Genomic DNA, 15,838 nt, shown 5'->3' with positions numbered 1-15,838 from the left:
ACGGTGATTTCTTCTTTTAAACAGGGGAAATGGTTTAAACAATATAGTGATCCGTGAGCCTATTGACAGCGAAACCACTAGAATATCAACAAGGATTTGACTTCATATCGCATGAGGAAATAATATGAGATCATAAAATTTGACCATGGTCCTCGTCAACCTAAATCGATTCCTCGAAACCTGTGTTGTTCATTTCCCTCAGCTGTCGACATCTGCGACATCCGAGTATCGAATTAAGTAAAATATGTTAACATTTTAGGTAGAGAAAGCAAGGAACATGTCTTATTCTGAAATAATTCACATTGAAAAACATTACAAACATACAAGTGTAATATAAAAAACCTAGAAAATCCATAATGCTAATAAATTGATCAGCCTATTTGAATGTCCCGAATCAGAAATATAATTACTATCAGCTATAGAAATATGAGGTAAATCTAATGCAGAATGCAGATAAATCTTTATCCACAATTCTTTGTCCTCAAGAAAAGATTGTAATCCCAAGTCTATAGGGAAATAACATGGGCTTCCTAGGCAACTGGCGGGATCGTATTTGACAGTAATGTAAGTGTTAAAACATCTGCAACAGGACTAGGAATTAAGATAATGAAAAATATTAATATATATATAACAAATTTATTTCACAAAAGTGGTCAGCTTATTGCAGGGATGACCTATAACCTGTCTGTGTAACTCTTTCCAGAGATGGTGTCATCATCTCTATATGGCAAGTCAAGTTGTCATTTACTCATGGAGCAACGTTGATCCAGGATTTTACCAAATTATATAAGATATCTTATACGATTATATAAGGTATCTTATAAACTTTATAAGATATCTTATTTACTTTACAGGATATCTTATATAATAAATGAGATATCTTATATACTTTTCTTTATAAGATATCTTATATAATATACAAGATATATCATAAAAGTAGAAGATATCTTATAAAGAATATCTGATGTAATTCGATTTTTGAAACAAACAATTTGAATTTGAGATAATGAACTCTCCTCCACTCGATGAAGGAGCCTAGATGAAACTGAAACTACATATAAATATGGCAACCCAAGTTGTCATTTATTCACGGAGCAATGTTGATCCAGTATTTTACCAAATTATATAAGATATCTCATATATTTATGAGATATCTTATATGTTTATGAGATATCTTAGGTTTTTAAAATATCTTATGTTGATAAGATATCTTATTTAAAGTTTATAAGATATCGTATATAATAAACAAGACATCTTATATCTTTTATAAGATAGATTATTCGATTATATAAGATATCTCATTTATTATATAAGATACCTTATAACGTTTAAATAACTTTAAGTTATAATTATATAAGATATCTTATTTTGCAAAAATCCTGGATCAACATTGCTCCGTGAATAAATGACAACGTGGCTTGCCATATATAAAGGTTTGAAATTCATGTTTGCTGTACCCACTCTACTCAATTTCCTATCTGTTCTCGTCAGCTGAAAGGCCATAAGGCCGTAATAGCGGACGTAAAACCCATAAATAAATAAATAAAAAATTCATGTTTGCTCGACCACGACATCTGCTCCGTGCCTAGCTGATCGTGGTCGCGACAGAGGGTTGATTGTGTATGTTCCGCGTGCCTTCCAACAAAACGGAAGTTACCTTACAGAGGGAGCAGTCATTCTCGAACTTTTAGGTTTTGCCGGTCTCACGAGAGTCTCGTTCTTTATAACAGATCTTACAAACTTTCCTTTATAAGATATCTTATATCTTTTATGAGATATCTTATATAATTTATAAGATATCTTATAAAGAAAAGTTTATAAGATATCTGATAAGATATATGATATCTGATAAGATATAAGATATCCGATATTTTTTATGATCTTATATAATATATGATATCTTATTAAGAAGAGTTTATATGATATCTTTTAAAATATATAAGATATCTGAAATCTTAAATGTTATATACATTTATGTAAGTTATCTTATAAACTTTAAATAAGATCTCTCTTAAACATATAAGATATCTTATATAATTTTTAAAATACTGGATCATCATTGCTCAGCAAATAAATGACAACTTGGCTTGCCGTACATCTCCCTTCTCCATCATATTTTTCAGTGAAGTACGCCACAATACAAGAAGTCAACTGATCGAAGGTTAAGGTCATCAGATCAAAGGTCGAGGTCAGAGTTTGTATCTGAACTGCTTCATATTTTATTATGACATTACGAAACAAAGTTGATCACAATAAAACAAGAGATCCCAGAGGGATCTTGGCGCCCACCATTGAATGATCTTCATAGGTTCCATGTCATATTGATCTTTTCTCTTTTTTCCCCTTCCTCTTACTAATCTGTATCAATTGAGAAACATCCCTCCAGTGCTTTTTAAACAAGGGAAACTTATATATGAAATCTAAGATTTAGCGATAATGGTTGTCTGTCGACAATGTTTTCAGATTGGTCCAAAAATGCAATACGACGGACCAAGGGGAATCTACATATGAAATTTGAGAAGGATCCCTTCAGCATTTTCTCAGTAATAGCGATAACAAACTTCAATTGTCAAAATCCAAGATGGCTGGCTGTCGGCCATGTTCTTTTCCAATCCGTCCCAAAATGCAATATGCATAACTAGGGACCAAGGGCAAACGACATATGAAATTTGACAAAGATCCCTTAAGTACTTTCTCAGAAATAGCAATAAAAATCTTCAACGGTCAAAATCCAAGATGGCTGCCTGTCGGCCATGTTGTTTACGAACGGTTCCAAAATGCAATATACATAACAACAGATCAAGGGGAACCTACAAATAAAATTTGAGAAAGATCTCTTTCTCACTTTCTCAGAAATAGCGATAACAAACTTCACCTGTCAATATCCAAGATGGCTGCCTGTCAGCCATATTGTTATCCGATCGGTCCCAAAATGCAATATGCATAGCAACAGACCAAGGGAAATCTTCATATGAAATTTGAGGATCCCTTCAGTACTTTCTCAGAAATAGCGTTAACAAACTTCAATGATCAAAATCCAAGATGGCTGCCTGTCGACCATGTTGTTTTCCGATCAGTCCCAAAATGTGATATGCTTAACTAGGGACCAAGGGCAACCTTTGCATATGAAATTTGAGAAGGATTCCTTCAGTACTTTCTTAGAAATAGTGATAACAAATTGCAATTGTCAAAATCCAAGATGGCCGCCTGTCGGCCAAGTTGTTTCCGTTCGGTCCCAAAATGTGATATGCTTAACTAGGCACCAAGGGGAACCTACATATGAAATTTGAGAAAGATCCCTTAAGTACGTTCTTAGAAATAGCGATAACAAACTTCAATGGTCAAAATCCAAGATGGCTGCCTGTCGGCCATGTTGTTTTCTGATCGGTCCCAAAATGCGATATGCATAACTAAGCACCAAGGGGAGCATACATATGAAATTTGAGAAAGATCTCTTCAGTGCTTTCTCAGAAATAGCGATAACAAACTTCAATTGTCAAAATCCAAGATGGCTGTCTGTCGGCCATGTTGTTTTCCGATCGGTCCCAAAATGCGATATGCATAACAAGGCACCAAGGGGAACCTACATATGAAATTTGAGAAAGATCGCTTCAGTGCTTTCTCAGAAATAGCAATAACAAACTTCAATTGTCAAAATCCAAGATGGCTGCCTGTCGGCCATGTTGTTTTCCGATCGGTCCCAAAATGCGATATGCATAACTAGGCACCAAGGGGAGCCTACATATGAAATTTGAGAAAGATCTCTTCAGTGCTTTCTCAGAAATAGCGATAACAAACTTCAATTGTCAAAATCCAAGATGGCTGTCTGTCGGCCATGTTGTTTTCCGATCGGTCCCAAAATGCGATATGCATAACAAGGCACCAAGGGGAACCTACATATGAAATTTGAGAAAGATCGCTTCAGTGCTTTCTCAGAAATAGCAATAACAAACTTCAATTGTCAAAATCCAAGATGGCTGCCTGTCGGCCATGTTGTTTGCCGATCGGTCCCAAAATGCGATATGCATAACTAGGCACCAAGGGGAACCTACATATGAAATTTGAGAAAGATCTCTTCAGTGCTTTCTCAGAAATAGCGATAACAAACTGCAATTGTCAAAATCCAAGATGGCTGCCTATCGGCCATGTTGTTTTCCGATCGGTCCCAAAATGTGATATGCATAACTAGGCACCAAGGGGAGCCTACATATGAAATTTGAGAAAGATCTCTTCAGTGCTTTCTCAGAAATAGCGATAACAAACTTCAATGGTCAAAATCCAAGATGGCTGCCTGTCGGCCATGTTGTTTTCCGATCGGTCCCAAAATGCAATATGCATAACTAGGGACCAAAGGGAACCTACATATGAAATTTGAGAAAGATCCCTTCAGTACTTTCTCAGAAATAGCGATAACAAGAATTGTTTACGGACGGACGGAGGGACGGACGGACGGACCACGGACCACGGACGCAGGGCGATTTGATTTAACAAGGTATCAACTGGCAATGTTCAATGTTGTTAGGTCAAAGTTCAAGGTAGGATTTACATCTCATATCTAGTTAACATTTTGTTATGACATTATGAAGAGAAGCCAGTCAAAATCAAACACGGTTTCAATTGACCAATTATTAATATTATAGAATCAAATATCAAAGCCAAATTTAACATCCTCCAACACTATGTCACTAGGAACATAGTTGGACAGAATCAAACAAGGTTTCGTCTAACCAAGGTCAAGGTCAAATAAATGTCTTAATTGGCTAACATTTCGTTATGACATTATGAAGCAAAGTTGCTGGGAATCAAATTAGCTGTCAAGTGACCAAATCTACAGTTCATTCGGTCTAAGTATAAAATATTCAAAACATTTTACTAGCAAATTGTATATTGAAGGGAACAATATAGCCAACAGTTCAATTTCAATGTAATACTGCAAGTATTACACTTGCCCTTCAGTGTCTGACACATGGCGGAGCCGCGGCTCCTAATACAAGGGAACACACCTCCTGCGCACTCCAAAAACTCCTCCATGGTGAGAACACTTACTGAAACTCCACCATATCTGGTCCCAAGCCTGCGTTGAGAAAGGAGGAGGGGAGCACCAACTGACAACATCTAACAGTCACCCCGGACTAATGTTCTAACCTAGAGTCACGAGTAGAGGTTGTAACCTAAATCGAGACTTTAAACCTGCAACATCAACATCAGAACACTTACTGATCTGCAAGGAACTTATTCTGCGGTAATTATACCCCAGAATCATCAAGAAGCCATATGCCCATATTGCTGACGTTGAGGTCTGATGTTGACTTCAAAAACTATCGCAAGGATGCAAAATATACATGTACATTATACACGTCCTATGGTATGACCCTTGTTTCCATCCACCTCCATATTTGCTGGGCTAACTGAAATGAAAATACTAGTATAATATTCATTAGTTAGTTTTGTTTTATTTAAAACTTAATTACCTTTCCCACTTAGAGCGAGGGTCACAGTTATGTCCATGACCTTTAAACCAAACTGATCTTGACCTTTGACCCAGTGACTGTGGTCAGCTGCATTCTTATCTAAAGCCGGCCAGCTTTGTTTCATCACGTCATAACAAAATGTTCATCTGTGAAAATACGAAATTTGACATTGACCTCGAACCTTTAGTCATTTAACTCATTGTTTTATTCCAATCGAGGTTTCTTTGTAATAATGTTGTAGTAAAAAGATTTGAAACTGACTTCTGACCAAGTGACCCTGGCATTTGGTCAGTTTGGTCATCATTTAATTCTGGCCAACATTGCTTCGTTGTGTCTGAACAAAATTTTCATCTGTGAAAAGACACAAAATTTGACATTGAATTTTAATTGCGTGACCTTGAATTCTGACCTTGACATTTGGTGGGTCAACCAATTCCGACCAATTTTGCTTCATCATCGCCATCAAAAATGTTCGTAGTGAAATGATGCAAACAAAATATGATCTTGACATTTGCACCTCATGACCTTGCCCTTTGACCTTGAGTTATGTCCTCATTATGTGTTTTTGTAAACTTAGCATCTTGAACAAATTTTGTAAAAATCAGTCAAAAGTACTAAAGTTACCACAATTTGTGGAGGGACAAACAGACAGAGTGATTACTATATATGGAACTTGTGGCCATCTTGGATTTCTGACCAACCTGAAAAATAACAACACTTGGTCAGGACCATCTCAGGATCATTTCTGGCAAGTTTCAGCTCAATCCCACTATTGGTATTTGAGGAGAAGTTTGAAATGTGAAAAGTTTACGCAAGGCACATGGCAGACGGCACTCATACAGACGAAGCATCATGACTATAGGTTATCCTGACCCTTCTGGTCAGATGACCTAACAATAGGGAAAAAATGTTTCTATTATTATTTACTGGGTACCCCCATCCCCTGGAAGAGCTTGATCTGTTATATCTATTCAAATTTAATTAACTCATAGGCCCTTGAACATCAATAAAGGCTATTTAGGTCTAGGAAGAGAGAGGGCTATACAACATTTCCAACTCTTCATGTTGATATTTAATTCAGACATTGTCCCAAACAAGAATTCCACGGAAGTGGATGTGTCCCATGCACAGCAAGCTAGGATTTGAATTTTAAAATAAGCAAGCACTTCCTTGAAGAAAGCAATGCATTAAATTTGATTGGTCCAAGGGATCTCAAGTTATCGCAAGCAAACCTATTTTCTATTTATAATAGCAAGGACATTTGACCTTGAAAAGCAATCCTAAGCAAGCACTTTTGGTAAGGAAGCACTGCATGAAGTTTGAGTTTGATTGGCTGAAGGGAACTCGTGTTATTGCACGGAAACCAATTTTCTTTTAATACTATCAATGACCTTGACCTTTGAACCTGAAAAGCAATCCCTAGCAAGCACTTTTGGTAAGGAAGCACTGTGTGAAGTTTGAGTTTGATTAGCCTAAGGTAACTCGAGTTATTGCATTGAAACCAATTTTCTATTAATAGAAAGTGACCTTGACCTTTGAACCTGAAAAGCAATCCCAAGCAAGCACTTTTGGTAAGGAAGCACTGTATGAAGTTTGAGTTTGATTAACCTAAGGTAACTCGAGTTATTGCATGGAAACCAATTTTCTATTAGTAGAAAGTGACCTTGACCTTTGAACTTTGAACCTGAAAAGCGATCCCAAGCAAGCACTTTGGTAAGGAAGCACTGTATGAAGTTTGCGTTTGATTAGCCTAAGGTAACTCGAGTTATTGCATTGAAACCAATTTTCTATTAATAGAAAGTGACCTTGACCTTTGAACCTGAAAAGCAATCCCAAGCAAGTACTTTTGGTAAGGAAGCACTGTATGAAGTTTGAGTTTGATTGGCCAAAGGGAACTCAAGTTATTGTATGGAAACCGTTGTGCAGACGCCGACGCCGCCGACATAGTAATACCTATATGTCACCATTTGAAGGGGACACAAAAAGGACAAGTAACATATATGTGTCAGGCATAATTTTTCCAACTGAACTTCACAATGTAATAAAATAATGGTAAGGACATTAGGATAGAAATCTTGTATTCTTGAACAAATCCTTAAGGAGAATTGGCTTTAATAACATGCACATTAATAATAATTTAATCTAGAAACCCTTTTATTATCACATAATTATTTATAAAGTGACTTTGTCATGCTCTTGTGGCTTCTTGTTCTGTAGAAGTCATTTTAGGAACAGAAGATATCAGAAAATGATAGATATTACACCATAGTATAAGAGTGTAGAGACTTCATTATAAAAGGCTCATGAAATATGAATAAAAGTGTAAAATAAAATCATGAAGCATTGTTTTTACTTTATTCGGACACCAAAATCTCTCACACATACAATGCATACAAGCAACAACCACTAAACAATCTTACCAGGTGCCTCAACTTACAAATATGTTCATACCGCCATTTCATCCTTACAAACACTTACATACTCAGTAGTCATGTTGTGTGGACACCCTTTTCATATTTTTGTTTGTTTTGGGTCAGGTGAGCTTAAATTTCTCTTTATTCATCATTTGTGCTTCTTTGTTATAACAAAATTATACAAGAGATGTTTAATGTGTATGTAGGTAGGTAGACACTTAAGGGCCATTCAGCATTAACAGAAGAAAGTAGAATTTCTGACCAAAATGGTCCTCCATAGAATCTTAAGATGTAGTCCTGTTTTATACTACCACCACTTCCTGTTCACAAGACTGCAGGGAAAAAGCTGCAATGTCTTATTATTATCACTGTTCATACAGCCCGGTAGCCATAACATAAGTGTAGTCGAGTTCCTCTTATGTGCATCTTGATTTTCACAAGCAATTATCTGGTTTCTCACAGCTAAGCCATTATTTCTGTTCTGCCGAACTCACTGAACTAAAGTTTTAAATGCAAACCCAACAACCAGTACATAATGAATTTTGTCTGTCTTCAATTTGGAGGTCCCTGGGGGGGTCCTGGTTAGAAGAATACTGAATGCAATTAGTCTTTAATCCAGCGGTCCCTGGTTGGTCCTGGTAATAGCATATTGAATGCAATCCGTATTTAATCCGGCAGTCCCTGGTTGGTCCTGATTAGAAGCATACCTAATGCAGTCAGTCTTTAATTTGGTGGTCCCTAGTGGGTCCTGGTAAGAAGCATATTGAATGCGATCTGTCTTTAATTAGATGGTCCCTTGAGGGATACTGAAGGCCATTTGCGTATCTCATCACTTATCAATCAATGTTCCTTTAGGTTTCTTCTTTGCTTCCTCAGCCTGATATGTGCAAAACAATAATGGTGTTGTTATCACTGTTTAAAATATTGAAAGCAATACACAAATATTTACTTTATATTGACACTGGCATCAATACATTTACATATCTGTGACAAAATTCCTTAGGAAAGTCAAATTTTTATATTAACAGACATTGTAGTTACAAAATTTCATGTAAAATATTTAATTTGTATTTAATATGTGAAATTCTTTTTTCTCATTCATCTTTTAATTTTATTTTCCATTTGTACAAGGCATTTAAAAAAAATAATACAAGACTCATATAGCATAAAGACAAAGAACATTGAGCAGTACACATTTCAAGATTAAGCTCAATCAAAATTTGAAACTGTCTGTTTGGAGCCAAAGAGATGTAATGATAGATAAAAGTAAATACAGAATGTGTAAATTAGATGATCATACAGTAAATGAATATCGTTGATTCTATTTCCTTTTATATTATCAATGGATTTGAGATATTACTAAATACATGGACTCCTCACCTCTTCCATCATCTTGCGTTTGGTCATGCCCTTCCTAATCAGCTGTTTCTCAATCACTCTGGCGTTGGCTGCATAGGAATCTGCTATTTCTTTCTGCAGACATAAAAATCAATATGAAACCAGTTCTATCTGTAACGGGCACTGTTACATACATGTATGTCCCACAAACGACCACTCAGTCGTAAATAAAGAAGTTAATATCGCAACAGCGTTTGTATTGTCATACTTTACCTATCAACCAAATTTCATCAAAATCAGACAATATTTTAATTTCCACCAATTAGTGGCCTCCGTTTGGCTGACCGGATGGATGGATGGCCAATCGAAAAACAAAAATACTCTTGCCCATCACTGGTCATACACAAACACTCATGTAAAGTTCCGTCAATGTTGAAAGTAGGTATTGACCAGTAGTGGAGGTAAGGATGGGTATTGACGTTGGAAAGAAATGGAAAAAAAATTGATATGTCTCCAAACTTTCCTTGGGTGACATAATTAAAATTTACAAATCAAAAGGGCAATCAATAAACCAGAAACAGATTTTTGAAGCCTGTGGGATTACTCAAATCTTATTTGTTAGCATATTTACTACTAGCAAACTTTAACAGATCGGTGCATTGATTAATTGCAAATTAAATGGGGCATCAAACATATCTATATTGTATAAAAAATATAATGTCAATTTTGTGGGAGTGACATTTAAGTTGTACCAGTCGGAATAGGTTTGCAGGTTTAAAATTTCATGCTATAGTACACTTCTGAAACTTTAGCAATAAACAGATAATTATATCAGCATATTTAGACATTAGTTTGTATACATGCATTAACACAATATTTGTAAGGTATCTGTTTTTGTGCTACATGTTACACAACTACACTGTATAGCATTTTGAGGAGGTCAGTACATGGTTATATCAACCTAAGAACAAACTTTTGACAGAGGATGAATAAATAAACGTATTTATTGACCAAATGTAGCAAAATCTCTGTGAATGTTGCCAAATTGATGTATACAGTACAGTACCTAATATAAAAATATATACAGGTAACAAAACCTTGATTATAAACTTCTATCATGATTTAGAGCAGCAATATGTTAAGCTTGAAAATGGCAAAATAATATTACTGCTACAATTTGAATGTTACAGTATACATGTACATGTATTAAAATTGTGACTTACAGTTAGTTACAGTATATAAATAGGATCCCACAAAAAATGTGTTTTCAACCTGACATTGACAACTTACTGCTTCAATTTCCTCTTCTTCTTCATCAACGGTTGACACTGTCACAGAGCTGAATTTGCCCATATTCTTTGTGTGTTTGGTAAGAGTCACCTACAAAGAAATATGAAATAAATATCAAATTTTCTGTAATAGATATTAAAACAAATAATAAAGAAAAGTTTGAAAAAAAAAAAAAATTGTGCTGGAAATTTAAAATAAAATTTATGTTAACACCCTATTGTAAATTTCTTAATATTAAAATGAAAGTGGAAAAAATTGAAAACTATATCATAGCCTATTATATAACAAAGCTATGTTTAAATTTGGGTATTAAAATATTACGGGACATTCACCAATCTCCAGCCTACCTTCTTTGGTTCAGAAATTTGACTGTATACATCCGTTTTCTTTGCATCCCTCTTCAGCGCTCCGTCCACAATAAACATCACCTTGCTGTTTCCTTGGTGATGATAGTATAACCAGAGCCCACATCTACCGGAGGTGATATATCAAACATTTTTAATGAAATTATAATAGATCAATATCCATGATGTATATAAGCATTTCAATAAAAGACAAAGTATTTAGTGGTTTTAATCTATAAGTAGAAACAAAAATAAAGAAACTTTACATTAGCCAATTAGATATAAGGTCAATACTTATAATTGTAAAATCATATACAGAGCAACCCGTTTATTTGCATAGCCCTTTTTCCATGACAAAATATGCAAATAACCAGAGTATTCATATAGGCGGAGTTGGGTTTTGGCCCCTCTTATATACTATGTAGATCGTCAGGTAGGTACTCAAAATGGGCGCTATATGATTGTTTACGTTATTTGCATTAAAAAAATATTTAAAAAAAAAACATTATTTAAAAAAAAATAGTAAATAAAATATGTATAATTACAAGTACCCGGACGGTATATGTACCATAACTTTCAGAACCTCATATTAATGCATTTACCTTTTACATTTCTGTCTATACTGTTTTTCAATGCCTTCTGGTCTGAAGATAAATAATATAATAAGAATTTGAACATTCAAAATGGTGGAAAACACAATGTATAATAAATAACATGGTAGATTATTTTCCTTATCACTTTAAATGTTCTGAAGTAACCGAGACGTAATCATGGATACCAGTAACACGCTTTACCATCTGAGTACATATTTAGAGAAGAAATGTAACATTTCTTATATTTAGACTGTATACTACGTAATTAACTAAATGATTCAAATCATTCGAACAAATCCTATAACTTAAGTTTTTTTCCATTTCACAGATTCTGAAGGTACTTGCTGGTTTACAGCAAAGAGTATTTAAGTTTGAATGATTGAAGGTAACAATTTTTCTATTTATAGTAACAGTGACATAAATCTTTGAAATTGTGAATTAAGAGATGAAAAAGAATATAAATCAAACACTTTTAGTAATAATTGTTGTACAGACTTTGGTCTGATGGAATCAATGGAATGTTATATGTACAGATATGTATTGATGATTAAAGTCAAATAACTTTTGACAAAAGTATCTGCAATATCACAATCCAAAGACAGTTATATATATTGTATGATGTTTAAGATGTGATCTAGAGCATACATGTACTGTAGGTCCATGTTAACTCAAACTTTAAAAAAAACCTCTGATCTTATGAAGTATACATACTGATCACTACTACACATGTACACAAGTTCTAATCACTGATAAAATCAGAATATCAAAGCTGCTTATTTCTATTCTGATTGGAAAATTCGTGGGAAATATTATATTAATTCATTGGATTGCCAAAGCTTAATCCTATTGAAGTGTAAAATTTGCAATGATAATAGCCACCTTTTGAGATAAATAATATCATCAGGATCACAAGTTAACTTATGTGCATGTTTCTGGCTATCGATCACTCTGGCATTATCCCTCCTTCTCATTGGAAGCTTGTCCATAGGACAATCTGCAACAAAAGACACAAATATCTGTCATTAACCAAATATGTTTTTTCTTAAAGTCAGAGATTGTGTATTACTAGTTTAAAGTATACCCAGAAAGAAAAATTGATATACATCTCGATCTATTCCACTCGTTCCCTAAATATCTGGGACATCAAAACTGGGTTATCGCTGTCAGGGCTACAGGTGATATATTTCTAGAAAAATGAGACTTCTCTAAAATGAAAGTCGCTACGGCGTTCAGAATTTCTCTACTTTTTGTGTTTTGAAATGGTGTATTTTCAAACTTAATATTGAAAATCATTCTGGTTATTCTTTAATATCACTATAGGAGACTATAAAGGGATTATACATGTCCTAGCTTATGGTATAATCTCAGTTTTGCAATACCTAATATAACCAAACAAAACACAAACCATATATTATGTACACATGTATATTGGTTAATCAAATCAATTATTTGCAGATTAATTAAAAAAAAACTTACTGTGTAGAATGTTTTCAATTAATCCTACAAGACACAACACTGGTAAAACCTAACAAAAGTTGAAATTTGATGCGTAACTTGCCTTTTTTGTTAATCTACATCCATACAAGATATTGTTTGTTGGTGTTTAATTGCAACTTATCAATATAAACACATTTAAACTAACAAAAGTACAGAAAAACCCAGAAATATGGAGAAGTAGACTCAAACAGTGCAGACACAACGCAGGACCTGTAAATACTACTTCGTGTGACATAATTAGAATACATTAGTTGTATCAATTAGGCCAAATCAAGTTATAGTTGTGTTTCCCATTTCGGCTCCAAAAAAAACGGTAGGTAGGTAGGAAACATATTTTATTTTATTTTTTTCCTGACCAAAACATTTATTTTTTGTTTAAAGGTAATCCATATCTTGATCTGTGATATAATAATGACTACGTACACAGCATCAACATTCACAACTCTTTGTTTTATTCATAACTGTTACCCTGGTACATTAAATTCCATGTGAAAAACACTTTTGATGAAATGAAATTCAATTTCATTGACAGTTGTATCAAGTGTGTTTTACTAGTAATGGAGTGGTGTTCACAGAATGCATTGACAATATCAAATGAATCCCTGAAGACTGGCGGTTCACTTCCATACAGTTTTCCTAAGATACCATGGACAGGTGGTACAGACACCCCTCACCACCAAACCTCAGAGTAGTAATTCATAACAGGTGGTGTTGGATCTTCAAATCTCTTTAATGTACCACAAACAAGCAAGTGTCCAAATATCTGGACCAGAAGACGTGACTTTGACTGGCAATTATTTACAGATCATCTGTGATTAACTAATTTAGGATTTACAACTCAAAATATCATAAAATGTTTTAGGGTCAGCAGAAAAAACCCAGGGTAGGTCGGGAAAGGGGAAACACAATTATAATTTCATTTGGCCATACAAAAATGTATAGCAACAGAATGTGCAACATTAATCCACATGTGTATGGATGCGAGCCACAGACAGGGACATGTCTTGTCTAAGTGTTTTGTGATAAAATTAGGCTGATGAAGCTATATATATGAAGACCTTAATTAATTAATACCAGAAAAATACCTATTTAGACCTTCATGTTTATATCTTCCATAAGAAATTATAAAACTTAAGTAACCTGTTGAATATTGAAGGTGGCATAGACTAGATAGCTCAGTTGATATGAAAGCACTTTTTTTTTTAGCAATAAGGAATGTTTACAGAATTATGAAAAAGAAAAGTACAAACTAACACATCCTGTCTTACCTGTTAACATGGCTATATCTTTTAAACAGACTAAAGATTCAAAAGTATTTTACGATTCGTTAAAAAACCCTCCAACAGCCAAAGGCAAAGAAAAATGGGGAGGACTTTTTAATATCAATGATGATGACTGGCTAAATATATAGGCACCACCTTTTAATCATAAAAGTACTGAAAATTCCAAACTTCAAGGCTTCATTTTAGAGCTTCCCCACTATATTTTAACCACTAATTCATTTCTTTTTAAAGCCCAGCTAGCAGATAGTCCTCTTTGCAAACTTTATATGTAACTCTGAAAGAGAAACTATTGAACTTTTATGTCGGGAATGTGATCAAGTACAAAATCTTATTCAAAGTCTAGATTTGTTGTTGGAAGCTTTATTTATATCATTTACATTAAATAAACAAACATTGCTTTTTGGTGAGATCAATAATACCAATTTTTCATTTAATATACAAAGTTTACAATCAAATTATTATGCCGCATTAACTTATGTCATTCTAAAATTTCCTAAATGAGTTGTATACGATATAAAATTGTGGTGAAAACAAGATAAATGTAAAAAAAAAACTCCCATTAAGAATCATTATCGACATGTCCATATGCAAGGATGATGATATACATATACAACAATCACAGGGACATGCCTAGTCTTATTATTATTATAAAACTAGAAAGAAATACATGTACCAATATATGCATGTGATGTAGACTATTAGCTGCGATAACGTAGCTCTGGACGACGGACGGGTAATTTCTGACAGATGAAGAGCAGTGTAGGCAGGGTATGGATATTCGTTCTAGTAGACTATTACTCCAACAATGTTAGAGGTTCAACACGGCGAGAAACTTTTGACAGGCGCCGTGTAGCAGATTCGCCAATGCAATCAGGCGGACTAAGACCTCTTATACGTATAGGAGTAGTACTATATGCTCACATGTATATTGTTTAATTTGTACGTTTTTTTTCTAGCTAGATCTAAGACTAATAATTTACCTAAAATGAGGGGGATTTGCCCGCAGAGGCAGTTATAGTTCTAGTAGACTATTACTCCAATAACATTAGAGGTTTACACGACAGGAAACTTTTGACAGGCTGTCATGTAACATATCCACCAATGTAATCAGGTGGAATAAGACCTCATATACGTATAGGAGTAGTAGACTCACATGTAGATTGTAATTTGTACGTTTTTTTCTTGCTAGATCTAAGACTAATAATTTACCTAAAATGAGGGAGATTTGCCCGCAGAGGCAGTAGTATACATAAAGAGGTTTTTCGCCTTGATATTCTTCTTGATCTTTAGTATCGGTGCAAACAACACTACGAGAAACAACTTTCGGCATCTTTCCCTATCTTCACTTTCGCACTCTCAGAAAGTAGAGTGCGTTTAACGTCACTTCCGCCATTCCTTGCATGTCGCTTCAACATTACAAACTATAATATGTATAATACGCGATTTATTTAATCTGAAAAATGGCAATGACAGTAATATAATGCATTTCAAAAACGTGTCATGTTGTTTGTCTGTTTATTTATTCTAATTGAGTTGTCGAGAATTAAAATAAGAAAAAAATATTGACTTAAGCGACAGATAGCATATAACGATGACGTCATATATGGA

At 34.4% G+C, this 15,838-nt stretch overlaps 1 protein-coding gene across 1 annotated transcript; it reads right to left on the bottom strand.

Annotated features, from left to right (window-relative positions):
• Positions 1 to 7,803: 7,803 nt before the first annotated feature.
• Positions 7,804 to 15,629, bottom strand: LOC117322324 (UPF0428 protein CXorf56 homolog). Its single transcript, XM_033877178.1, has 7 exons — positions 15,440 to 15,629; positions 12,330 to 12,444; positions 11,460 to 11,501; positions 10,861 to 10,984; positions 10,514 to 10,603; positions 9,266 to 9,358; positions 7,804 to 8,762 (listed from the first exon to the last, which is right to left on the bottom strand). Exons 1-7 carry the CDS (start codon positions 15,558 to 15,560, stop codon positions 8,715 to 8,717), a joined length of 633 nt encoding a protein of 210 aa, XP_033733069.1. The 5' UTR covers positions 15,561 to 15,629; the 3' UTR covers positions 7,804 to 8,714.
• Positions 15,630 to 15,838: the final 209 nt, after the last annotated feature.

Source organism: Pecten maximus, chromosome 2 (assembly GCF_902652985.1).
Source record: "Pecten maximus chromosome 2, xPecMax1.1, whole genome shotgun sequence".
In the NCBI taxonomy this organism is placed as follows: Eukaryota; Metazoa; Mollusca; class Bivalvia; order Pectinida; family Pectinidae; genus Pecten; species Pecten maximus.
This window is presented reverse-complemented; position numbering and strand designations above follow the sequence as displayed.

Excerpts from the sequence above, each read along its gene's own strand:
- LOC117322324 (XM_033877178.1), bottom strand. The coding sequence starts at position 15,560 with ATGCCGAAAGTTGTTTCTCGTAGTGTTGTTTGCACCGATACTAAAGAT. Across the intron at positions 10,604-10,860 it reads AAATTTCTGAACCAAAGAAG|GTGACTCTTACCAAACACAC; the intron begins GTAGGCTGGAGA and ends ATTTCTTTGTAG. Across the intron at positions 8,763-9,265 it reads AACGCAAGATGATGGAAGAG|GCTGAGGAAGCAAAGAAGAA; the intron begins GTGAGGAGTCCA and ends TGCACATATCAG.